This window comes from Diaphorina citri, unplaced genomic scaffold (assembly GCF_000475195.1).
Source record: "Diaphorina citri unplaced genomic scaffold, Diaci psyllid genome assembly version 1.1 scaffold359, whole genome shotgun sequence".
Classification (NCBI taxonomy): Eukaryota; Metazoa; Arthropoda; class Insecta; order Hemiptera; family Psyllidae; genus Diaphorina; species Diaphorina citri.
This window is the reverse complement of record NW_007377794.1, coordinates 52,805-78,482: the sequence shown is the minus strand read 5'-3', so window position 1 is coordinate 78,482 and position 25,678 is coordinate 52,805. Positions and strand designations below refer to the sequence as shown.

The window sequence follows — 25,678 nt, the reverse complement described above, 5'->3', positions numbered from 1 at the left end:
CACGATTTGAAATTGAATTTTAAAAACGAAAACACAACTGCACACCGGGGAAAAAATCAAAACAAACCAGACAGAAAACTCCACGGGATGCGAACAAAAAACTGCATTTAGTTTTTCACTCACGATTTTACTATCTCACACCGGGGAAAAAATCAAAACAAACCAGACAGAAAACTCCACGGGATGCGAACAAAAAACTGCATTTAGTTTTTCACTCACGATTTCGCTATCTACAAAAAAGAAAAATAATGTCTTTTTCTGATCGGAGAGAGAAAAAATAATTTCGAGTTGATAACGGAGCAGGTCCAATACCTAACGCATATTCGTAACATTAATGTCACACCTAGGCATACTGGTGGGTGATAAGGCGGTTTCAAATGATAAGCGTCGCGACACCTGGTGGCGAAATGTGGCAACTGGTCGAAATGTGTCGACCTACTCAACACCGGGTGTTCCAATCCACTCGACTCGACATATCTAATGCTTAAATCATACCGATCCAAAAGGACTAAATACAAACTCGTTCCTTTGTCCCAGCAGAAGATTTACTACTCGTTTTTACTGTGATCAAATTTTCAAACAGTGTTAAGGATAAAATTCCAAACTTCGGCAACACCTTTTAGCCACAGAAATTTACAAAAACTCGTGTATCTTTGTAAATAATTGAAATGTTAACATGATTCTTTCTGGCCTTGATTTTTAACAAAATTCCCGTTTTAGATTTTTTTTTTTTTTTTTTTTTTTTTTTTTTTTTTTTTTTTTTTTTTTTTTTTTTTTTTTTTTAGGGGGGCATGTTCCATGAAGCACTTTCCCATAGGTGTATAGCAAAAAATAAATGTTTTTAATCTCTCTCTGTCTCTCCCTCCCTTGCTCCCCTGTGCGTTGAGTTGGGAGTGGGAAGTTCATAATAGGTAGGTTATAAGTACTAGGTAGGTACCTCTAACTAAATTAATGAAGTGATTCATACAAGATGGGTCCTGATCCTGATAGTACTTATCCCTCATAAAATTTTGTATGGTCGCCTGAAAATATTTTCATGTATGCAATGTGCTATACATACCTACAGTGTGCGTTGTTTTCATAGGCCAGCCACTCACTATTTGGTAGACCTGACACCTGATGAGCACACTCACTATCAGGTATACCTGACATGTACGGTTGAAAAGGTCCGTCTGTCAGGTCTACCTGACACCTGATGAGCACACACACTAATAGGTAGACCTGATCAGGTGTACCTGCCGTTAGGTCTACCTGATAGCAAGTGGCTGCTCATTTACTTCATCATTGAAATGCTTGTTACCAAGTAGGTCGCAGCAAACTGGGAACACCTCGATTAATTTCACGACCCAACTTAAACTACAACCTCTAAATGCGAATTTCGGGATTTGAACCCACCTCCACCGCACCGTTTCAGTTGAAATAAATAAATAAGTTGGTAGCTAAATAGTAATAAATTAAAAAGTAGAAAGTAATAAAAGCCAGAGAATACTATTTATACAAGAGAGAAGAGAATGTATATTTGAATAATAACGGCTTAAAATTAAACTGGCACATAGGAAAATTGAAAGAAAAGGAGAAATAAATAAAATAAATAAAAAATCCTTTTCGTGAAATAATGGAAAAGTTAGACACAGATCCCAAATTACAACTTTGTAAATGGAGACTTGGCGTTTGAAACGATTTACAAAGGCAGTCTGGAGTAACGGTTTTCATTTGAAGATGTAACTGTTGGCAACCATGTGTAACATTTTTTATTGGAAGATATAACAATGGGCAACCATGTGTAACGGTTTTTGAAGATGTAACGTTTGACAACCATGTGTAACGGTTTTTTTTTCAGCGACAGAACAGAATGATATCACGATGATTGAAGATGCAAGCCACCCAACACTTAGGCGTTGTAAGTGAAAGCAGGGTTACCGTCCTCTCCGGGGACTGGCTTGTCGCAAATTCGGGCTAGGAATAAGAGATTACGAAAGACAGCAGACAGCAAGGAGCGAGGAAGATGTGGAAAGAGACGGAGAGGAGGAGAAAAAGATAAAAAGATGTGGGAAGGAAAACGGAGAGAGAGGAGGGAGAGAAAGAAAACGAAAGACAGGAGAAGGGTAAGAAGAAATATGAAGGGAAAATGGAAGCAAGGGGATAGAGAGAAAGATAACGAAAGACAGGGGAGAGGTATGAAAAGTATGAAGAAAAGGGAATTTATAATAAGGAATGGAGTGAGAAAGGAGGATAGGGAAAAGAAAGAAGGTAGAGAGAACAAGAGAGGAGGTAAAGAAAGAAGAAAGAGTAGATAGAGAGTAGTGAGAAGTTACATAATAAAAAAAAGGAAAGAAAAAAGAGGATAGGGAGAAGAGCAAATGGGGTTCGTTAGGAAAATGCTTAATGCTTACAGGGACGAGAGTATTTTCCAGGGGGGGGGCTGCTATCTGCCAAATTTCAGCAAAAAAGCACTAACCGTTCGGGAGTTGGAACAAGAACAAACAAACTAAACGCAAAATCGTTGAAACTTAGTTTTTCCAGGAAACTTTAATAGTATATATTATTATAAGTTTACATTCAATTAAAAAATAATAAAACTAGCTTTAATTTTTAGCACGTGCACAGAACACATCACACACCTTTTAGGCACACAGTATATTTTGTGGAGGAGTGACGACTTTTCCTCAGGATCAAATTAGGTAAATTTTAAAAGTAAGCAATTATTTTACGTAAGTACCATTTGATTGATTTTAGTAATTATTTTACGTTAATGACATCTATGGTATCACGATTTCAAAATCAACTTGTATCCCCGAGATTTCAGCGAATTTTACAAACTAGGATAGATTACTAATTCTATAGATTTCAGCAGCGAATTCTGTACACTGACTAAAGTGTCCAGAGAAGAAACTAGAGTCCACCTACGCCTAAATGAATCTCAATGAACTAACGAACTAATTTACTGATTCGCGTGTCCCGTCGTACCTAATAATAATGGAGCATCTTTACTAAAGTCCAGCCGAACATCAATAGATACCTATATCTATCTAACTATACATGTATTTAGGAAGGTCTGGAAGGTATTGATACTTATACTACATATTAGCAACAACAGCAGCAAAATCAGTAGCAACAACAACAAAAGCAACATCAACAACGACAACGATGATGGTGATAACAACAACAGCAAAAGCAGCAGCAGCAACATCACCACCATGAACAACAACAAAAGCAGGGGAGAAGAGAGAGAGAGTGTCAAGATAGAAGAGATACCTAGGGCGAATAAAAAGATATAGCAGGCCAGAAGAAAGATGTGGGAAGTAAGATAAAATTTCGAACGAAAGAAGAAGAACGAGAAGATGATGGTGAAGAAGAAAAAGAAGACGAAGAAAAGAAGAGGAGACGAGATATAGAAAGACTGGAGTGAGGGGCAAAGAGACAGAGAAGGTGTAGGAAGTTACAGAGGGAAGGGAAGAGAAAGGAATAAGAGAGAATAGAGAGAAGGGAAGAGAGAGAAAATGGTGACAGAAGAAGAAAGGAGTTAGGAGTGATAGGATAAGAGAAAAAGAGATGTTACGTAAGTAAAGAGATAAAGAACGATTGAAAATATAATCGAGATAGGAGACGAGAAAAAGAAGGGGAAGAAGAGGAAGAAAGGGGAAGGAGAAAGACTGAAAGAGAAGGAGAGAAAGAAGATTGATATCTGACGTCTATGGTTTTCCTTTTAAATAAATTACAGTTCAAGTTTCCTTTGAAGTTTTGTGTTCTTTGTTTGAAAATGTCTGCTCCAAAACTACTCGTTATAATCACAAAATATGCTAAAAAGCTAAACTTGTTATTATGTTATAAGTTATAAGTAAGCTGAAACTTTCAAGTTCCTTTTGTCTACAAGACTACACTACTATCGAACGAACGAAGTCGATAGACATCGACTGGAACCCATATAAGGCCAGCCACTCACGCTCAGACCGTCTTTATGCCTCCCACTCACGCTCAGACCGTCTTTATGCCTCCCACTCACACTCAGACCGTCTTTATGCCTCCCACTCACGCTCAGACCGTCTTTATGCCTCCCACTCACGCTCAGACCGTCTTTATGCCTCCCGCTCACGCTCAGACCGTCTTTATGCCTCCCACTCACGCTCAGACCGTCTTTATGCCTCCCACTCACGCTCAGACAGACCGTCTGACAGATGGTCTGAGTGTGAGTGGGAGACATAAAGAAGAGACCATTAAAGGATTTTGGTGGAATGGGAGAAAGTTTGTAGTGTGGAGTGTGGAACTCTTTGAGGCGATTTCGATCGACCACACACCATATCAAGCTGAATCTTTGCCGAACTGAAAATAACAAAGGTGTCTGAACACTTTTCAGGCAGCCTGTACGTAGGGTAAACCCTAGTATTGGGGGGGCTAAATACGGTCCTGTCTACATATCACAAATGATTTTTATAGTTACCTATCTGCTCCCTCGTATACTATTATTTATACACGCTACCTACATGACAGCCAGCCGCATCTCAAGATTGAGACATTACATTGAAAAACAAATGGATAGATATTCAGTAAACAATAGATTAGGTACCTATGTAAACAATGGATAAGTAGGTACCTGCAATTACGTCAGGAAGGTAGCTTGCATAAAGATTGCTATATCAAGATATAGATACTAATATTCTAGGATAACTGTGCACACCCAAACCCACAGCTTCCTGTACGCAATATTTGCTTAGCTAGACACAGTCATATGATACTGATAGAAATGACCTGAGTAATGGGTATTCAAGTAAGGCTAATAGCCACTCACTATCAGGTAGACCTGACAGGTATACCTGATCAGTTCCGCCTGTAAGGTCTACTTGATAGTTTGTGTGCTCATCAAGTATCAGGTAGACCTAACAGACGGACCTTTTTAGCCGTACCTGTCAGGTCTACCTGACAGTGTGTGTGCTCATCAGGTAGACTAGACAGGCGGACCTGATCAGGTCTACCTGGTAGTGAGTGGCTGGCCTAAGTATACTGAGAAGTACGTACATGTATGTAGGTACCAATTGACTTGGGTTACTTGGGTACCTCTTCATCTCCAGATAAAATTTATGCACAATGGGTATATAGGTATGTGTAGGTAGGTATACATATTCTTATGGCATCCACTCACTATAAGGTAGACCTGACAGGTAATAATAATAGAAGTGCTCATTTTTACTGCTCGCACAGGGCTCAAAAGTCCCTTTACTCCAGCAGTAGGCTACTACTATTATTGCGGTCAAAGTCTCAAATTATTTTGAGGACGAAATTCCACACCTCTGCTGGGATTGAACCCACGCCCTCCTGTTTACCAGGCGAGCGTCTTGACCACTACACCACCGAGGCAAGTACACCTAAGGCAGGAAACCTAAAATATATAGGTATTAGGTACCTAATGTATCTTCAATTTTCTATTGAAAAGAAAGACGACGCGACGTCCAATAAGTTCCCTGCCACATTAAGGTGAAAAAAAAAAAAGAAAGAGAAGAGAATATTAAAAGATTTTTCAAAAAAAAAAAATAATAATAATATAGAAGAATAATTTAAAAAAAAAGATAAAAAAGACTGTAAGTTGGAGTATTACTGTACCTTGTGAGTAGCACTATCTACAATCATCAACTGCAGAATCTGGTGTGGAAAAATGGTGCTCTCAAAGAAGCCTCAAATAATAGCATTACTATTCAACCATCAAGTGATTATACTAGGTGTGAGATCTACTGAAAAAAACCACATTTTTGTGCTTACTGTGAGATTAGGTAGGTATACCAAATAAATTACTTTCGGAGAAAAAATCTTATTGTGTACGTGTACCTCTAGATATAAATAAGAAAGATCAAAAACAAAACCCTTTTGAAATACTAACTACTAAAATCTTACAAAAAAGAATCACTTCTGTGAGTAAAAAAATTGGAATAAGATATTGCAAAAAAAAAAAAAAATCCTAAAAAATCAAAATCAGCAATAAAAGAAAATTAGACTGATATGAGAAAGTTAACCTAAGATAAGTGAAGCATTAGTAGAAATTTACAGCGAATAAGCGTTACTCCAATGTGAGAGAAGATAAATACTGTGAGAAAGAAGATAGCATAAAAAATCAAAAATAAGCAATTTGGAGAAATACCTACTCTTTAGTAAGCAAAAAACATAATAATATTTAGATGTAGGTAGGTATATCAAAATCAAACGTATTATGGTAAAGATGATAACAGGTCCTAGATGTAGTTTGATTCAATTTCAGGGAAGAATTTCAAAAATTCAGTCTTGGTTGAAAATTTGGCTTTTGAACGTCAAAAAACAAATCCAAATTAAAAATTTCGTTCAAAGAGATTTTCTCTTTTGTTGGATTTTAAAGAATTGAAAATGAATTAGAAATCAATAAAGAAATTTGAAAAAATGGGTAATGGACAGTTGACAGTAGAAAGAATCATGTGACAGAACTGAGGATAGACGGCACATAAAATTATTATTGGAAGAACTAGAAGAAATTTTGATTATATTGTTAAAAGTTAAAGAGAATAGAAGGGAGAAAATTTAGAAAAATATTAAAACACAAAAATATTATGTCTGGGCGGGTATATTTTGGAAAATGAACAATTTCCAGTTATACCTCCGACCAAAAAATTCTATAACTTACGAATTTTCAAAATTTATTTTTATATCGGGGAGAGGAAGGGTGGATGCAATTTTTTGGAGTAAAAAATTCAAAGGTCTCTATTTCAATTTATGGAGTTGACCCATGGTCATCATTTTTTTGAGGAAAGCTGAAAATAATGCAACAAGGTTAATTAAAATACAGGTGTGAGATTAACAAAAATAAAAAAATATTTGGCATACGAAACTTTTTTTTTAAGAGGTTTGACAGAGGGAACTGTAACTGCTAAGGTCTTATCGTCCCGAACAATGTTGCTAATACTCAAACCCAAATTAGCAATTATTTACCTACACTTTTCAATAGTATCCAAAAGAACCCAGCAAAATACGGCGGCACCTAAATAATAAATAGCAAATGGAAACAGCAGCGAAAATATCAAACTACCTGGAATCATAGTGCTGAAAAATCTAGCTACATGTGTAAACCGCTCAACAACCTACTCAGAAACAAAAAATAAAATAAACTACAGAAGATACAAAAATACAAAATATTATAAATAGGTACATACTTATCTAGCATAATACAAGGTATATCAAAGGAGATGTGGGCATTAAATACATAATTATTTTTATAAGGAGGCTAACTTATTGTATCTCAAGTCAAAATAATCGTAAAGACCACATGGGCTAGAAATCACCCTTTTTTACTCAGGGATCCCCAGCCTCCCTGAGTCCAAAATATCCTAACAGGGATATTTTCAACCCATTTCCCGATTTTGAAAATGTGGACCAATTCCAATAAAGAAATGCAAAAATCCATCATTAGAAATAAGTGCTCCAAATTTCTAACCCAATGGTGGACCGGACCATTTTGGTTCGGTTCAATCTGGTCCGTCTAATGTGTAGTCCACTATAAATAAGTTAATTAAAAAGGCCTCAAGGTGAAATTTCAAAGTGTAGCTAGTTTGTACTTACGTGCGTATTGTACGAAACCGTCTTCATCTTCAGCGTCCAAACAGTCTTGCAGTACTTCATTCACTTCACTCTCTTCCATTCTTTCTCCTGAAAACGAGCCGAAAATTGGATTAAATTGAACATCAGTCTTAAAAATTTCTTTGAGCTGACTAGGGTACCACTAAAACTTTAAAAACAGAGCGGAGCCGTGAAGAGCATGGTAGTTCAGGACGAGCCAGTCAAACCCTGGCTGGAGACCATCAAACCGTTAAAACAGTTTTTTTCCACCTCGGGAATCGAACCCGGGACCTTCTATCACCGAGTCTCACCTAGAGAAATGAGAATGTGGTGTAGTTCAGCTCCCAGCATGGTTCCGTCTTCCTGCTTGTCGTACAGCTTGAGACATTCCAGGAAATCTTCGTACACTGTATTACTGTCAGTACTGTTTCAAACAGTGTTAAGGATAAAATTCCAAACTTCGGCAACACCTCTTTGCCACAGAAATTTACAAAAACTCGTGTATCTTTGTAAATACCTAATTGAAATGTTAACATGATTCTTTCTGGCATTGGTTTTTTAACAAAATTCCGCATTTAGAACGATAAGATAGGATATCCTTTGAAAGATAGAAAAAAACAATGTTTTTTGGAGTTGAAATAAGGATATCCTTTGAAAGATAGAAAAAAAAACAATGTATTTTGAAGTTGAAATAATCGAGGTTCTACTGTAATGCTTATTGCAAAGAGACCAATAAATTGATATAAATGAACAGACGTTGGGTGGAAGAGAGGAAGGGACAGTTTGGGACTAAAATGACTCATGGTGATAATGACAAATAAATAAATAAAAAAATAGATTAGACGACAGTAAATAAATAAATAACGAGTTAAAAAATATCTAAAAGAGAGAGAGAGGGAGAAACTCTCCAAAAACAAAACGGACCAGTCCTAATATTACATTTTTTTATTAATAAATTGCCGCTAATTGCCGAAATTTATCTACTGGATGCTAGAGCAAACGAGATAATTATGAGATAGATTCGTTTCACTGGTGTAGGAGCGTGATAAGCCATTCCGCCCCCGCAGGTTTGTGACACTTCCAAAAGCCATAAATATCAATTCAGAAAATGTAAACAATGATTGCAAACACAAATGAAATGTGACAAAATTTTGGGAATAGTTGAGGTCAGATGAGCGTTAGGGTGTGTCCACACATAGTCGACCAGTCGATCAATGTCAATTGAACTGTCCACACTGACGCGACAACATAGATTCACCTCGTCGATCGACGGCCGGTCGACTATGTGTGGACATACCTTTAGACCTGAACTAAATTGATGATGAACGGTAGGGTAGGTAAATTGGTAATATAAAATGATTAGGCCCCAAAAAATAAAACAAATCCGGATTAAAAAATCACGGAAAATCAAGAAAAATTCTGTGTACCTATATGTATTCTAAGGTTGCACTTCTACATATATACATACTCATACCTACCTCATTATCTGGAAAAAAAAGCACAACTTTCAAAAATGTGGTTCAAAAAAGACCTTTGTTTAAAATACGAAATTGGTCCACTTTAAAACAGCAAAATCTTGGGTCAAAAAGAATTCGAGAAGAATAAGGGGGTCTCAGAAGGGTTAGGCTCTTGCATTAAACTATCCAATTAAGTACATCGAAGGCCATTGAATCTTAAATTGGGGAACCATTGATGAAGAATTTTAGACTTACCCTTCTTCTTGGTGCCTCCCAGTTTCTCAATGGTGGCTAGGGTGGGGTTAAGGTTCAGGGCGTACAGGACTCTGCCCAAGTCAACGGCGTCAATTTGGCCGTTACCCTCAGTATCATAGATGTCGAAAGCGAACTTTGCTCCTGAGAAGAACAAGGGGAAATTTTGGTTAGTTTGGTATTTACTATAAGACGGTACTTGACTATAAGATATGGCATTCCAAATCCAAATAGGTAATCTTTTTCTCCAGCACGCCAAAAGTTCCGTAAAATATACCAAAATTTGATTTCTTTCTCTCTCTCTCTCTCTCTCTCTCTCTCTCTCTCTCTCTCTCTCTCTCTCTCTCTCTCTCTCTCTCCCTCTCTCTCTTTCTTTCTCTCCTCGCTCATATGTCGAGGACATACTTAAAGGATGAGCCTGCTAATAATGTGTACCTAGCAGTTGTCATTGCTATGAAATAAAAAGGGTGTTGAAAAACTAGTATTTTAAGGAAAAAATAAATGAAAAATAAGTAGGTAGGTGCTAGGTTTTTCCTTTTTTTTCATCTCGATTTTTCCAATCTGACATTGAATCTTAATATCATCATTGCACCATTTCAGACAAATCGAAAATATTCACACATCAACAACATCATATTTGGCAACTGTTCATCTCCTTGAGACTGTTTTGATCTACTCAAAATTTTATACACCATATGGGAAATGAAATGTGTTTTTATTTTTTTCTATTTTTAACAGTTCGATTGTAGCGCGTCTCAAATTACCGTTAGCTCACTGGACGTCGAAATAACGGCAAAGGAGACGAATAATTTGTTTGAAAATTTGAGAGGGATTCTTGAATTTTTCAATTTAGTATGACCTACATATTTAAATAGTTAGGTACCTATATTTTTTAAAGGTACCTTGCATTAAAAACCTATTAGTTTACCGGGTTCGCCAATTGAACGGGACTCATTTGAATCCCACGAAACTTTGAATTCTTGATATTTTTGGTCATGTTAAGTGTAGAATCATCAAAAATAAAAAATAAGAAAGAATTCCCTTAGTAAAATATACCTACAAGGAAAAGAAAGTGATAAGGAAACTTACTTTCTACTTGATCTTCGTTGAGGTCAGCCTGAAATGAAAGAAAAAGAAGGTTAGGATTAGAAAAAAGGGAAATAAATAGGTGAGTAAAAGGTTTATAATTAGGTAAAAGTAAATTATGTTGAGAAATTATCTACCATAGATGGATTTTATTATATTACCTACTTTTTTAGGGATTTACCTTAGCTATTATTACTTTTAATTTTTTCCTCTTTTTTTAGTTCCCTCTGTAGACCTATGCTACTTTATCCACCGACCCCTGAAATAGGAAATAAAAAAATTGATCATTGAAATTAGAAACATGATTGAAAATTTGAAAAACAATCAATCAGGACACTTTACATTAACAAAAATAAATTAATTATAAATTTCTAAATAATATCTAAATTAAATTGAAAAAAAAATCAACACTTATAAAAACTCACCATTTTATTGGTTTATAAGAAAGTAGAAAAAGCACCAGACAAAAATACCAAAGGAACTGAAATGAAGAGTTTTTCAACTTGGTTAGAAATTTCTCAAAAACATCGAAATTTAAAAATAAATTCCCTACATCAGAGGAGGAGTAATGTTCTATATTTAAAAAATAAATAAATACAGGGTGGTTATATCCAGGGATTTATTTCTTTTGCTAAATTCAATTCCTCAATAGTCAATGAGTCCTCCTATAAATACCCCATTACCTCTCAGAATTTGAAAAATCAATTTTGCAAAGACAACAGGAGTACATGCACAAACTCTGCATCAAGAACTAGATACCTGTATGGACGGATTACCTAAAATATTGGGCTGAAAGGCTGAAAGAATGGTTGTAAGTGTATACCTAACTTATAATCAAACGGGGAATAAATCGATTGCGAACTAATTTCGTTGCAAGAGATGTATTTTATTTGAGTAGTGTACACAGACAATTCAGTACATAATGTTTCTAATCCCCTAAAAAAAAAAATTTTTTTAGTAGTGTTCACAGACAATTCAGTAAATAATTTTTTTAATCCCCCAAAAAAAAAAAAAAAAAAAAAAAAAAAAAAAATCACACCACTAGGAACGAAACAGTCGGCCTCTACCAGACCCAGGGCCCCCTACGAGTTGACCACCCTGTATATTTCGCGCCAAAGTGGGCAAGGGGGGCAGGGCAAGGTGTATAGTTTACAATGGGCACACGGCCCCGGAATTTCGTGGCCCGTCTCAGCTCCCTCTTTGGCAAAGTGTTTCGGAGTGAAGTCATTCAAAATGGCCAGGCCCGATGGGCCAAAATGAAATCCAGGAGGGTCCAACAGACCTCACTGAAAAATTTTCACAAAAAGTTCTGGTCAATCTCTTGTTTTCTTTCCTTTATGGGCAGGACCACAATCTTAATTTAAACTTGAGTTAAACTTATTGGATTAAACCATTAAACAGTCTGATTGGTTGATTTTAAACTTTGCTTTGGATTAAAATCCAGCCAATCAGAAATGATCAATTTAACTTGAACTAATTTAAAACTCAGGTTGTGGTCCCGGCTTTTCGAATCTGTATTGTTACCATTTCCTTACACAGGAAAATACCTCGAAAAATTTGTCCCGTTTTTAGCTTGCCCCGGCGTCAATAGCTCCCCCGTGAATCGGGCCTGGTTTGGACTTAGAATTTTTCTGCCAAGAAATCTCGCTCCCTGAGAATTTGAAGTACGTTTCGAAGCTAAACTGAGATATGTCCCCGTTGAACTATTTAGCGAACTGAGTAGCAATCAACTACTCTCGAGATTTCGTTTTGTTTGTGCCAACTACGTATGAGATTGTTGAAGAAAATGAAACGTTTCACCCTCGTTTCACCCATAGTATTGAAGGACTTGAGGTGAGTAAAAAGGAGTCGAAAAACATCTCCAAAAAAAGGGGCCAAAAACTACTTTCCTGAGAGAAGCGATCGATAAGAAAACATCACACGTGTAGAAGGATAACGCTCAGGAAACCCTGGGACAAGGAAGGCAGGGATAGATAAGGAAAGTACTCGTAAAAAGACATTGCCCTCATCAGCTACCTCCAATATGAGATTCTAAATAAAACTCTCTTTTGTTCCTGGAACGTCCGGCGTCCCTCTGAATCTACAGTGGTCGAAAAAATTTAGTCAACTTTTAATGTCCATTCTTTCGTCCAAGTCAGTCTCAAATTTTAAAACCCTCACAATAAAGTAAGGTAATTAATTTCTAAGGATTCTCCGGTAAGAGCTAAGAAGAAATTTCCTTTGGGATCTTCAAGGAGCTTTTGTTAAATTCTTCAAGGATCTTCAAAGAGCTTTTGGTAGATTCTTCAATTAGTTCTCTGAAAATTCCCAAATTCTCAAACTTCATTTGAAAGTTCTTGAACATTTCCTGGTCTCTGAAATTCCCAAATTCTCGAACTTCATTTGCGTTTAAAAGTTCTTCAATTCTCAATTCCGTTCTTGTTTAAATCCAAATTCATAGGTAACGATTTTCTCGTTACAGTCGCGTTTCAGACTGCACCGCTGTTCGTCAAGGCTGCAACGTCAGTCTTCGTTTCATATTCTCCTCGTGCATCTTCTTGAATGATTTCCCCCGTAGTTCTGCCATCGTCAGTTTGGTTTTCCGAACAACCTTGTCTTCGTCGATTCTGTCGTCAGGGAATGTGTTGGTGAGGTCAACAATGGGATCGGATTTGGCACCGTTCTCCACCGTTTCAACGACCGGTTCACCGGTGAGTTCTGCCTCTTCAACTTCTTTATTCATCTCTTCATTATCTCCATTTGTTCCATCATATCCATTCACGTTTGCGTCATCCAGCGGATCAACCGCTTTGTTGACCGTTTCAGCGGTGTCCTCTTGAAACGGATTTGATATAGGTCCTGCCACTTCTGGAGTGGCTGGAGGGATTTGGGGCCAGGATAAGATAGAGTCGTCGTAACTGATAGAGGATAAAGTGGACATGGAAGGATATTTGGACAGGGAGGACATGGACGGGTAGGTGTTGAGGGAGAAGGAGTCCGCGGTGGTGCTCCTGTAGGTGTCTGGAAGAGGAGAGGAAAGAGGGATGTTGAAAGGAAGGATGGAAGTGTCATAGTCATAAGCCATCCCTCGTGGATGATGGAGAGAAAGAGGGAGTAAGGGAGAGAGAGAGGAAGAAAGCTACCGAGGGAAAGAGAAAGGGAAGAAATATTTTCAATGGTAGTGACAAGAGCTAGTTTTTAGCTTTTTAGCCAGCGCCGACAGCACGTTGAGTCCAAAAGTTCCCAATGGATCACTGAATTTAAGCAACATTGCGCGCGGTTAGTATTCGGAAGGGTGACCCCCTGGCCAATCGCGTGCTCCTCACTAAAGAGTAAAGACCATCCATCATCAGTAGGTAATACAGTAGAAAACATTTTTTTTTTTAGTCACCTTGTTCCGGATCCCCCCTGTCATCCAGCCCTGATGACGGAGCCTTGCTCCTCTTCTTCATAACGACCAGGCCCGGCTTGCTCCCAGCTAGCTTCTGAAATCGGCCGTTCAAATTGTCAAACAGATAGATGGAGTCCTTGCCGTCATTGTCATCGCACAAATCTCCCTCACTGGTCTCGGCGAGATTGAGAATCACATTGACAGCTTCCAGACCTGCCGGGGAGGGAAAAGGGGAAGTCAGTAAAGGGGGAAGGGAAGGGTTTCGTGAAGCATTGGTGCATCAGCCTTCTAAGGCCATCCACTCATTCAGGCCACCTTGCATACGGACCTGATCAGGTGAACCTGATAGTGAGTGGTTGACCTAATATTGAAGGCACGGTATCACAAGCTGGTCTTTAGTCCAGTATCTCCAGCATTACACAAGGTACTAAAAAGTAGGATCCCTTCCAGGGATCAAATCAAACTGATCCCTGAAAAACCGAAACACTTTTTACGACCCATGTCCTTTCCTACTTTCCAACAGCTTATATGGAAAATACCTGCTAATATCTACTCTATTACACAAAATGCCGTTCCGACATCGAATCACACAACATAAGTAGCCGTGAATTACCTTCCCGTATTATGTTGCAACCACAAGGATAGTATAGGTACTAACCTACTCTTCTGGTAAACGGACTCCTCAATTTAGAAACACTACCATCACGTGACGTAATAGCAGTGTGGCTGTCCTGAACGAAATTACATAAAATATTATGGGAAAACTTTGAACTACCTATATCTTTCTGCTTTCTGACTCTCCATGATCTCACGTAACGTGATGATAGTGTGTTTCTACCTTTAGTCCTTCCTATTCTAAAGCAAGCTTACCTTTCACTCCCACAGCCAAGTCAAAGATAACGGAATCTCCACAGCGTCGAGTGAACTGCATCGGGTTAATATAACGAATTTCCGAGCCATGAACAAAGATGTCTTCTCGGGTGTCGAACCGAGTAATGAAACCGTAGAACCGATTGAAGACGAGAAATTTCAGAGTGCCTCGAATCGCCTTTTCGATGATCGGCTTTTCCATTTCACAGCAAACTGACCTTTTGAAAGTTGGAAGAGTGGGCAAATGGCTCTTCCTCTAATCAAACAAAAGTGGACAAAAGTTCTCTTCCTCTAACGACAAGGGGCAAAAGGTCTCTTCCACTAATAAGAAAAGGGGGACAAAAGACTTTTGTCAGGCTAAAATTATGCAACTATACCTATACGGAGAGAGCTAATTTGGTTTAAAAATCGGCAAAAGAGTAGTCCTTGGTACCATAAAAATCGGTATTTTACATGGAACACTGGTGATTTTTATCGAAAAAAACTAACGAAATATCTCGCGAGAAATTTCACTGGAACGAATTCTTCAAGACCCTACGGAAATGTGTCAATGGAAATTTATGTGTCGGACGCGTTTAAAATTTTATAAAATTTATCTCTAGCTGCTGGCTGAATGACTGAGCGAAATATTTGAGCGATTGATTTGCAATTGAGTGCCGCTTTTTAGGCCTGCCTTGCTGGAATATGGTCGGGGCTTACCAACTCAAATGCGGGGTTGAGATACAAAGGCGCGTATACACAGAGTCCTTTTAAGCGCAGCATGCTTTTTAATGCAGCTTTTGGGGAAACACCCAAGTGTATACACTCCGATGCAGACTTTTTTGTCTGATGCCTACTTTATCCCCGTTCAGACAGTCGTGATAGACCGCGGTCTGTCAGACCGTCGCGTCGTATCCATCACACACATTCCGTCATGAATGGTGGGCATGAAATTTAACAGCTGTGCTTGAAAAACCAAACACATTATGTAACTTTACACCGAGAAGTTACAGCAGCGCTATTCAAGCTTTTGGCTCACATAAAAGGGGAATTACTTTGAAAGTTAGGTACTACTAGGAACTTCCTAGGCTTGAAAAAACTGTCCTATCGCAGGTGATAGGTATTTGAACTTGCGTCTTTCTGATACCAAGGCGGGAGAAGTCTAGCATGCATTTCAAAGATTTAAATTTGTAAGCTTTCACGTAAGGTCAGGTCTACCTGATAGTGTGTGTGCTCATCATGTATCAGGTAGACCTGACAGGCGGGCCTGATCAGGTGTACCTGTCAGATCTGCCTGATAGTGAGTGACTGACTTATGAAGATATTCCTAGAGACCTAGAATAGGTCGTTGAGGGCTTGAGACCTATTCTAGGCTCAACGAGAGACCTATTCTAGGCTCAACGAGAGTCAAAGGAGAACACAGAGACAAAATAAATTACGTATATTGTTTATTTTATTTGACATACACGTTGAGTTTTGATAACAAAACATTAAAAATAAATAAAATTACTAGGTATAGAGGTACGTACTAAAGACATAAATATAATTAAATAATAAATATACAGCCTAAACGAATTTACTAAAACTACAAAATGAGTCCAGCCCGGATGAAGGTGTTCGAATTTCTCGTAGCGGTTGAATAGCTCGGGGAACCAGAGCATTAGAGTGTAGTAACTGTTAGGGAAGAAAGGAGAAATCCATATTAGATAGAACTTTTTTTAAGAGTTTTGATAGGGGGAACTAACAACGGAGGTCTTGTAGTCCAGAAGACAGGATAGGAGAAAGCCAGCCGTTCCGGAAACGAATCTCATCTGTTAAGGGAGGGGCAAAGCCCCAGGCGGGAACATGCCCTTCGCACTCAATCTTTGGTATTTCTTTAGCAAAGGGAAGTCAGGGTGGTATACTCCCTGTTTACCGCCCCCCAGCCAGACATTCAGGTATGCTTAACACAGTTAAAAATTCCTTTACTTTTCGGGAATCGGGCTCAGCAGATTTTTTTTGTTTTGTTTTTGTTTTTTTTTTTTAGGATAAACTGTTGAATCGAATCGTCTTACCTACAGGTCAGACCGAACTGTATGAAGCAGATCACAATGATATCCTTCCTGTGGTCCTGGTTGAATAGTCTTATTGAATAGAGTCTTATCTGTTAAGACTTCGCCCCAGGCGGGAACAAAGCGGACGCGTTACTCTTCAAGGTAACTATCTCTTAACACAGTTATAATATTCTCTCCCACCGTCTTTTTTTTATGAGAAACGCTTACCTGCAAGTCAGTCCGAACTGTATGAAGCAGGCGAGGATGATATTCTTCCTGTGATCATGGTTGAACAGTTCCCCGGTCTGGAATTTGATCTCCGCCAGGAGCGCCTTCATCGCCTTCCTACTCCTCAGGATACTCTTGTTGGATTTGGTGGAGGTCATGGATACGATGGAAATACGGTGCGGTTTCTCACGAAGACTTTTCACCTGAAACCAATGAGGAATTTTCCACGATTCCCTACATTCTGTATACGACCATACATTTCAAATCGAAGACAGGATGGCCCCCCAGCCGTTCCGAGAACGAACATTATCCGTTCGGGATGAAATCCGCCCCCGGCGGGAATCGAACCCACGGCCTAGCGCTTACAAGTCAGTTTTATCAATGGATAGCAGAAAACTGTACAACTTTTGTATTTACAGATGATGAAGGAATATAATATTATTTAGAACATAAAGATACAAAATGGAATGCTCAAAACCTGTTATGGAATAAAGAATTTGATGGAAGATTTTGGCTGGAATAAAATAATTGTAACAATGAATTCTTAAGACTACTCAGCCATTTCCTACTAGAAAAAGGCTCATAAGTAAGCATCTTTCCAGCTATGGGACTCAAACCCAGGCCCTTAGATTACAACTTTGTCAGATTTTTTGTCAAGGTCATCTCAAGGTTAACATGGAATTTTCAAGGTCAATACTCGACAGCGCTTGAATTGCTTGACACAGAGAGGTTCATCACCCGCCGTCATGGCTGGTAAATGGATGAGTGACTTCTGAATAGGCTCCCTGATGATGTACCCGTCTGCGTTTGGGGGAGGGGGAGGGGTCCCTACTCTCACTTTCTCACTCCTCTCCCTTTCTTTCTCTCTCTTCTTTCTTTTTCTTTCTCTCTCTCGCTCTTCCTTTGTCAGTTTTTTTAGTCCAGTTCCTTTTTGCCGGTGGCTGGTAGGAACATAGAAAATACCCCAGCAACTGAAAACAAAAGGTGAACAAATTAGTAAGCATTTAAGCAAATCATATTTTTAGTCAATCGCCAGAAGCGCTGAGGTAGGATGTTGAGTTGAGAGCATTAGTGCTCAATCGATAATTGACGTTAAGCAACGTTGCACGTGGTTAGTATACGGATGGGTGACCCTCTGAACAATCACTGGCTTTTCCGGACAACCCCGACCCCAGACCCCACTCACACTGGGTGAACTCAATTTGTGAGAACGGGTTACTTGTCGCCAAAGGGAGGGTAAAACCCCCGTCCCTTACATGGGGTTGGTAGCTCAGTGGTTAGAGCACTGGAGTTCTCATACGAATAAATAGGGAAAGCCAAAAAACGAACTTTAGACCTTAGCAGTTAATGCAGTTATACCGTGACGTTTAAGCGCCTTGAAAAAAGTAATGTTCATAGATTAAAGAATAGTTTACTTACTCAACAGCATGGCTGCCAGGGTACAAATCAGAATAAGGCAATGTCCATCTATCAGGAATCCAAACATGAGGTTACCAGTGAGACCTCCAAACCTTCCGAATGTTGAGGATAAAGCAGCAGCTAGAACCCTGGGAAATGAGAAAGGACATATTATATCTGCTGCTTTCAGATTGCCTTAAAGACTAATAACTTACGTATAACTATGCCCCCCATACAAAGGACGACCATTTTCCTACGCGCGTCCCAATATTTTTCTACAATGGAACTGCTGGATTCCAAGGCTGGACAGGAATTTAGGTGTGCTTGGTTCATGGGAGAGTTAATGAAACATAAAGGACAGGAGAGGAGTTTTCGATATGGATGTAAAGTCGATAAAATGAATGATACCTAAATAAAAACTATTATTATTACTATTATTATTATTATTATTATTATTATTATTATTATTACACAATTGGATCAAAGTTTATTTACAGATGGTAACAAAACAAAATGTATCTACATATAAATACAAAATAAAGTTTGATCAAGGGTGGGGTTAATGCCTATGGCATTCTCTACCACCCCACCCTTGATGTACAAAATAGTGTTATCATGAAATTATATACAAAATCAAAGGGTGGAAAGAAAGGGGGGAAAACAGGGGGAAATGGAAAAAAGGAAGGAATATAAAGAGGAATTTGTTGAAAAAGAGAGGAGGGAGGGGCTGGGAAGAGTAGGGGAAGTAAAAGGGGAATAGTAGAGAAGAAAGAGAGAGGAAAGAGAAGAAGAAGAAGAAGAAAAAGAAGAAGAGGGGGGGGAGGAGTATAGAATTTGAAACAATTATTCAATTATCCAGGGTAAGCATATATTCTTTTGTACTAGTTATGTACGTAAAAAATATTTAACGATCCTCATTATTTCCGTAGACCTGTCAGACGGTCTGAGCAAGAGTGGCGCGCACTATGCCCCTTGGATCAGAATCACTGGAGGAGTTGCAATTGGGAAAATATTATTAATAAAAGGTCGATTCCTACGTAAAAAGTTGGGAAAAATCCAAATCTAAGGTCGAAACTCCGAAAAAATAACTGTAAAAGGTTGAAAATTCAATTTTTAATTGCCGTTCTAATGAAAAAGTTTAAAGTTGTGATGTCAGATTTCGTTTTAATTAAAAAGTTCAAAGAGTTGTGACGTCAGACTTAATGTCAAAATGCGCAGAAACGCTTGCGCACAAACAATGGGAGTCATGAATTATGACGTCATCGCCTACGGGAGCGTATGCCGTGACGTCAAACTTCACGATTTACCGGTATTTTTAGATCGATTTATCTCGGTAATTCCGTTGGTCCTCATTTTTCCTGCTCTATGACTTTGAAACATCACCCAAGTAAGCGCAACTGATCTATTGTGTATCGCTTTAGAGCTTTAGACCATGCTAATTCCGTTGGTCCTCATTTTTCCTGCTCTATGACTTTGAAACATCACCCAAGTAAGCGCAACTGATCTATTGTGTATCGCTTTAGACCATGTCAAACCAGTGTACATTTTCCCTTACCTCAAATTGGTGGGGAACAAGTCAACCATGATACAATATACGACACTGATGCAGCAGCCAGTGAGGGCTTCGAATATACAGGACAGAATGAGGTTCTGAGTGGACGTTTGTACGTAGTAGAGGGCCATAGCTACCCCGCTGGAAAGCACCAGTCCGGCCACTGAAATATAGATAGAAAATTCAACAAATTGAGAGTAGTTTCTTAAGGTAGAAAATTTGGGAGTGAATTTTAAAATCTGCTGTTTACCAGGACTTACATTGAGTCCTAGATATAAGTAGGTACTAGAATGAGGTTCTGAGTGGACGTTTGTACGTAGTAGAGGGCCATAGCTACCCCGCTGGAAAGCACCAGTCCCGCCACTGAAATATAGACAGAAAATTCAACAAATTGAGAGTAGTTTCTTAAGGTAGAAAATTTGAGAGTGAATTTTAAAATCTGCTGTTTACCAGCACCTACATTTATTATAAGTACGTATATGTAAACACTAGGCCGCGGGTTCGATGCCCGTCCGGGGCGAAGATAAAGAATTTATGGGTGACAATGGATTCAGTGATAACTCTAAGATAAAGAATTATTCAGGTCTGTTCCTGAAAAAAACATTACAACTTTGCATAATTCCTTATTTTAGACATCACAACAGCTTTTATAATGGTTATGGAATGGTTTCCAAGGTTTTTTTTTCTGTAATAGGTATTATGTTCGAACTTTTTCCAAGTGCGAAATGACAAGTTCAGTCTGGGAGAGCCAGAACTTAAAATCGGCAAAAATTGTGGTTAGGGTACCCGTCTTCAGACCACCCTCAAGTGTATACTCACCCAAGAACCACTTAGCGCCCATCTTATGCACAAGTAGCGGCATGGCCAAACTAGAAGGTATACAGGCCAGACCTATGATCAACGTATGGGAGAACACCTCAGGGTTCACCTCGCCGCTACAGGTCGCTACCGTGCTGTTATCGGCTGGTTGTAGCGCCGATACGTCACATACGGACGCTACTTTGCCCGGATGACCAGGTATTAATGGCCTTGATCTTGTTTTTAGAATTGAGCTCTGTTTTCATTATTTTGTTTAATCTCATATAGAAAGAGTCAGCATAAAATTTCTTCAGACTCGTATCATTAATGTGGAGTTGCTGTTTCATTCCCAAGTACTTGTAATAGTCATCTGTAATTAATGCATCGATTTTAATATTCTCACTCAATAAATGCATATGCCCGGATGAAGGTGTTCGAATTTCTCGTAGCGGTTGAATAGCTCGGGGAACCAGAGCATTAGAGTGTAGTAACTGTTAGGGAAGAAACGAGAAATCCATATTAGATAAAACTTTTTTTAAGAGTTTTGATAGAGGGAACTAACAACGGAGCTCTTATAGTCCAGAAGACAGGATAGGAGAAAGCCAGCCGTTCCGGAAACGAATCTCATCTGTTAAGGGAAGGGCAAATCCCAGCAGCATAAACAAGGTATATTCTATTCTACAGCTACACTTACGCGAATCCATTGATAAATCGGAGTGCCAGGAATACACCATAATACTGAGCTACACTGGAGGCAATACCGCAGAGGCCATCCACCAATAATGCCCCAATGAGAGTAATCTTCCGCCCCTGGGTGTCGGCCAGACAGCCCCAGAAGTAGGAACCGAAAACCATGCCTGAAAGTAAAAGGATTGAATGAGTTATGAAATAATGACTTATACTCTTCACTTAGGTTGGTAGGGGGTTGGTTTTATTTGAAGACATCTGGTTGTACAATGTCTTTATTTGTTAGTAGGGGCATTTTTCTTTATTATAAGTTTCCTATTTGTACACTGATGATGCCCAGTGGGCGAAAAATGTCCGTCTTCAAATAAAACCAACTCTACCAACCCAAGTGAAGAGTATAAGTCATCATTTCATCTCAATTCATATGGAACTTCACAAAGTTACTGAGTCCTCCATCAAGAGATTGGATAAGTGTTTTTAGGGTAAATCCAAGTAGAGCCGTATTTTCCTTTCGCAATTTTCCTGGTGGGAAATGGGGAAATAGTATTGTTACCATTTTATGTTCTTTAATGGCCTAGTCCTGTAAATATACGTTATTACTTTCTATTATTATTAATAGTAATCAAGAGTTGGATGTAATAGAATAAAAATAATAGAAAGTAAAAAATGTACGTACGTAACTTCATGGTCTGTGTATCTGTCTGACGGTTGTATGAGGGTAAGAGATAATTTTCAAATTTATTTGAGTATACAATTTAATAAAATAACTACATAAACTGAACCCCTCCTTAAACTGTGACATAATTGTAGACAATTATGTCCAACCTCAGTGCTGCAGTGATTAACGCGTTGGACTTTGGATCTGGAGGTATGTGGTTCGAGTCCAAGTCAAGGCATAAAATTTATCTAGGTGTAATAATTGGGGAACTATATTTGTGACAAGTATTTGAGCATGCTTAACAAAGTTAAACATTCCAGTAATCTTCCGCCCCTGGGTGTCGGCCAGACAGCCCCAGAAGTAGGAACCGAAAACCATGCCTGAAAGTAAAAGGATTGAATGAGTTGAGATGAAATAATGACTTATAACTACTCCTGACTTAGGTTGGTAGGAGGGTGGTTTTATTTGAAGACATCTGGTTGTACAAAGTCTTTATTAAATTTGTTAGTAGGGGCATTTTTATTATAAGTTTCCTATTTGTACACTGATGATGCCCAATGGGCGAAAAATGTCTGTCTTCAATTTAATAAAATAACTACATAAACTGCACCCCTCCTTAAACTGTGACATACCTAATTGTAGACAATCATGTCCAACCTCAGTGCTGCAGTGATTAACGCGTTGGACTTTGGATCTGGAGGTTGGTGGTTCGAGTCCAAGTCAAGGCATAAAATTTATCTAGGTGTAATAATTGGGGAACGATATTTGTGACAAGTATTTGAGTATGCTTAACAAAGTTAAACATTCCTTCCCTCAAATTTGGAAGGAATACTCACCTAACATAGGTGCTGCATTGAGCCACCCCTTGTCCGATGACGTCATACCGAAATCACACTGTGCTGACGGCAATACAAATGACAGTACAGTGATGCTAATGGCGGCGTAGGCATATAGGAGGCCGCCAAATATGACCAGGATGTAGTGGAACTTGCCGTAGCCTGCTGCCGCCAAAGCATTTTCAAAGGTGGCGTCAAATTGTTCACCAAAATCCAAACCTGTAGGGGAGAAGAAAAAGGGATTAAAGACTAATAAGATAAAACCACTCATAACAAGATTATCTGGATCACCTAAAATTTTGTTGTCTTTTGTATTTTTTTCACATCATTCGACAGCTGTCGACTCTGTGTGGACACAGCTTAACAATCTCACATGTCTAAAGGCTAGCAAAAATAAAGACACCTGCAAGAGCTGGGTAGATATTATGTGTTTTTCCCTTTGAAGATGTCTAAAAAACTAAAAAGTAAGAGGGCTATAAAAAAGAACTACCTACTCTTTTCTGTTGACTACTCGATCAATAAGTCAGATCCTAAACCATGTTTGACCGAGTAGTTCAGTAAAAAAAAGAGTATGTATGTAGAGAGTAATTTCGCATTCTCGGCGGAAAGTCTGGGTCTATGGGCGGCTGAATCGTTTTTATTAAAGGTTGGAGCCGCCCTACATCGCGTTTCTGGTGATGCTCGCTCGCGTCAGTACTTGGTCCAGAAAATGTCTCTGGTCATCCAAAGGGGCAATTGCTCGAGCATCATAAGCACGTTGCCCTCTGGAAAGATGTTAGAAGAATTTTCGTAGAGTACATTTCAGTAAGTATCTAGTTATAACTCACTCAGTCTTTACACATCTAGGTACTCTGCCTGTGCCTGTGCTAAGTGACCTAATATCTCTGACTCATTCCTTTTACCTAATTACCTATAAGAGGTACCCGGCCTAAGTGCCTAATTGTATTGACAACCTATGGATAGGTATGGATACCTACTTGTGAGCAAAAAATATCTGAAGTAGAATTTCTAAACTGATGATCTTTATCTAGGCTAGGAGATGTTTCAACAATTTTTCCAATTAATTTTGTCGGTGCTATTGAAAAAAAACATATGAGTTGCCCTTTATCTAATGGAAATTGTATTTTATCTAATGGCAATTGTGCTTTATCTAATGGCAATTTTCCTATATCTAATGGAAATCGCCCTTTATCTTGTTCGTATTTTTCTTCGCCTTTTCCCGTATTCAGACGGGGTCAGCCCTCAATCAGCTCTAGGGTGATCGCTTTTGGGCTGACGTTTGGTTTTGGCTACAACATTTTACGAGTGGATACCCTTCGCACTTAACCTTTGCTGATTTTTTAACAAGGGAAATATATTCTTCCTGTTTAAAGTCCCCCAGAAAGACCAAGCTTGTCTACTCCCTGTTTAACGTCCCCCAGCCAAAAATAAATAAATAATAATAGGTAACAAAAACATGATTTAAAAAAGAAAAAAAAAATAGTAAAAAATGAAAGGCTCACTTACCCATGGTAGTTGTCGATGTGATATGCGGTCAGCCAAAAATTTAGGTGGTTTTTCTGAGATCAATATGAAATTTGCACAGAGCTAATAACCTTGTTCTCCTGGAGCAATTATTGATTTGCAATCCGGAAATCGCGATTATGAGAATGATCCGATGGTAAAACGCGAGTGATTTACATTTTTGTTCAATTTATTGAGGACACTTCAAGTAGTTGAATGAATCAATTAATAGAAAGTCAGAAAACCAGGGAAAAAATTGAAATATGATTATTGATTAACAAATAAATTTAATTAAATAAACTTCAGAACTTTAACTGCAAAGATGATAGCTATAACAAGTTAATAAATAAATAATGATTTCCCTAATTGCTTGCAGATTTATTACATCTACCACCAAAAAGAAAAATCACAAATCAAGCAAACGTTAGAGTTAGAACACGTTACCTACACGACGAAAAATCAAATAAATAAAGTAGGTCTCACAACCATACACAAATAAATCAATCAAAATTGAAAAAACTGAAATTTGGAAATGGACAATAAAAAACTAATCCCTCCAAATGAGCAATTTAAGAAGAAGGTATTATAAAAATAGTGAACGCTCCACTAGAATCACTAGCAGTGTTATTAACACTCAATATAAATAGGTTTGATCCCTCATACACAACAAACTTCAAAACACTGGACGAAAAAAAACAGTGATAACGAAAATAACAAAGATAGCACAAATGACGAATTAAAAAAATCTATTAGATACCCATTCATAGGAAGAAAACTCAAGTCCTACCTCAGGTAGGTATTACGATAGGTGTAGGACTGTAGGTTTTATCTGAGATTGAAGGTAGAATAGCTATAAAAACAGTGATAACGAAAATAACAAAGATAGCACAAATGACGAATTAAAAAAATCTATTAGATACCCATTCATAGGAAGAAAACTCAATTCCTACCTCAGGTAGGTATTACGATAGGTGTAGGACTGTAGGTTTTATCTGAGATTGAAGGTATACTTAGAGACCGGAGAGATAGGTACTGGTTGAGTGAAATAAATGTTACTGATCTGGGCAAGATGCTTAACTTTGAACCTAGGTGTTATTCACACATTCAGGTGTGAGATTATCGAACTATAATAGGTGATCAGCTGATCAGTGACGAATCTAATACAATGGGAATGGTTGAGTGCAAGTTCAATTATAAAATAAATATCAAACTGAGGGTGGATTTCACCAATATTTGTTTCAGTCCTTAGAGGGCCTGTAAAGGTAACAGCCTGTTGTGAAGGACTGTTAATCCAACAGGTTGTTAGAGACAAAGTAACAAAGATAGCACAAATGACGAATTAAAAAAATCTATTAGATACCCATTCATAGGAAGAAAACTCAAGTCCTACCTCAGGTAGGTA

The 25,678-nt window shown here is 38.3% G+C and overlaps 4 protein-coding genes across 4 annotated transcripts; all 4 read right to left on the bottom strand.

Annotated features, from left to right (window-relative positions):
- Nucleotides 1-1,486: 1,486 nt before the first annotated feature.
- LOC103508000 (myosin light chain alkali) lies at nt 1,487-10,927 on the bottom strand. Its single transcript, XM_008472525.3, has 8 exons — nt 10,790-10,927; nt 10,368-10,395; nt 9,249-9,422; nt 9,048-9,066; nt 7,881-7,993; nt 7,573-7,659; nt 6,640-6,767; nt 1,487-1,964 (listed from the first exon to the last, which is right to left on the bottom strand). Exons 1-7 carry the CDS (start codon nt 10,790-10,792, stop codon nt 6,718-6,720), a joined length of 474 nt encoding a protein of 157 aa, XP_008470747.1. The 5' UTR covers nt 10,793-10,927; the 3' UTR covers nt 1,487-1,964; nt 6,640-6,717.
- A 1,849-nt stretch (nt 10,928-12,776) lies between these two features.
- On the bottom strand, nt 12,777-15,226 carry LOC103507999. The gene is made up of 4 exons (XM_026822725.1): nt 14,916-15,226; nt 14,605-14,885; nt 13,735-13,947; nt 12,777-13,364 (listed from the first exon to the last, which is right to left on the bottom strand). The coding sequence occupies exons 2-4, from the start codon at nt 14,804-14,806 to the stop codon at nt 12,853-12,855; spliced, it is 927 nt and encodes a 308-aa protein (XP_026678526.1). The 5' UTR covers nt 14,807-14,885; nt 14,916-15,226; the 3' UTR covers nt 12,777-12,852.
- Nucleotides 15,227-16,014: 788 nt separating this feature from the next.
- Nucleotides 16,015-17,073, bottom strand: LOC103508009. Its single transcript, XM_026822724.1, has 2 exons — nt 16,845-17,073; nt 16,015-16,257 (listed from the first exon to the last, which is right to left on the bottom strand). Exons 1-2 carry the CDS (start codon nt 17,000-17,002, stop codon nt 16,074-16,076), a joined length of 342 nt encoding a protein of 113 aa, XP_026678525.1. The 5' UTR covers nt 17,003-17,073; the 3' UTR covers nt 16,015-16,073.
- Nucleotides 17,074-17,267: 194 nt separating this feature from the next.
- Nucleotides 17,268-24,685, bottom strand: LOC103508008 (synaptic vesicle glycoprotein 2C-like). Its single transcript, XM_026822719.1, has 8 exons — nt 24,280-24,685; nt 22,774-22,992; nt 21,289-21,449; nt 21,010-21,121; nt 20,614-20,796; nt 19,798-19,957; nt 18,264-18,391; nt 17,268-17,815 (listed from the first exon to the last, which is right to left on the bottom strand). The coding sequence occupies exons 1-8, from the start codon at nt 24,281-24,283 to the stop codon at nt 17,760-17,762; spliced, it is 1,023 nt and encodes a 340-aa protein (XP_026678520.1). The 5' UTR covers nt 24,284-24,685; the 3' UTR covers nt 17,268-17,759.
- Nucleotides 24,686-25,678: the final 993 nt, after the last annotated feature.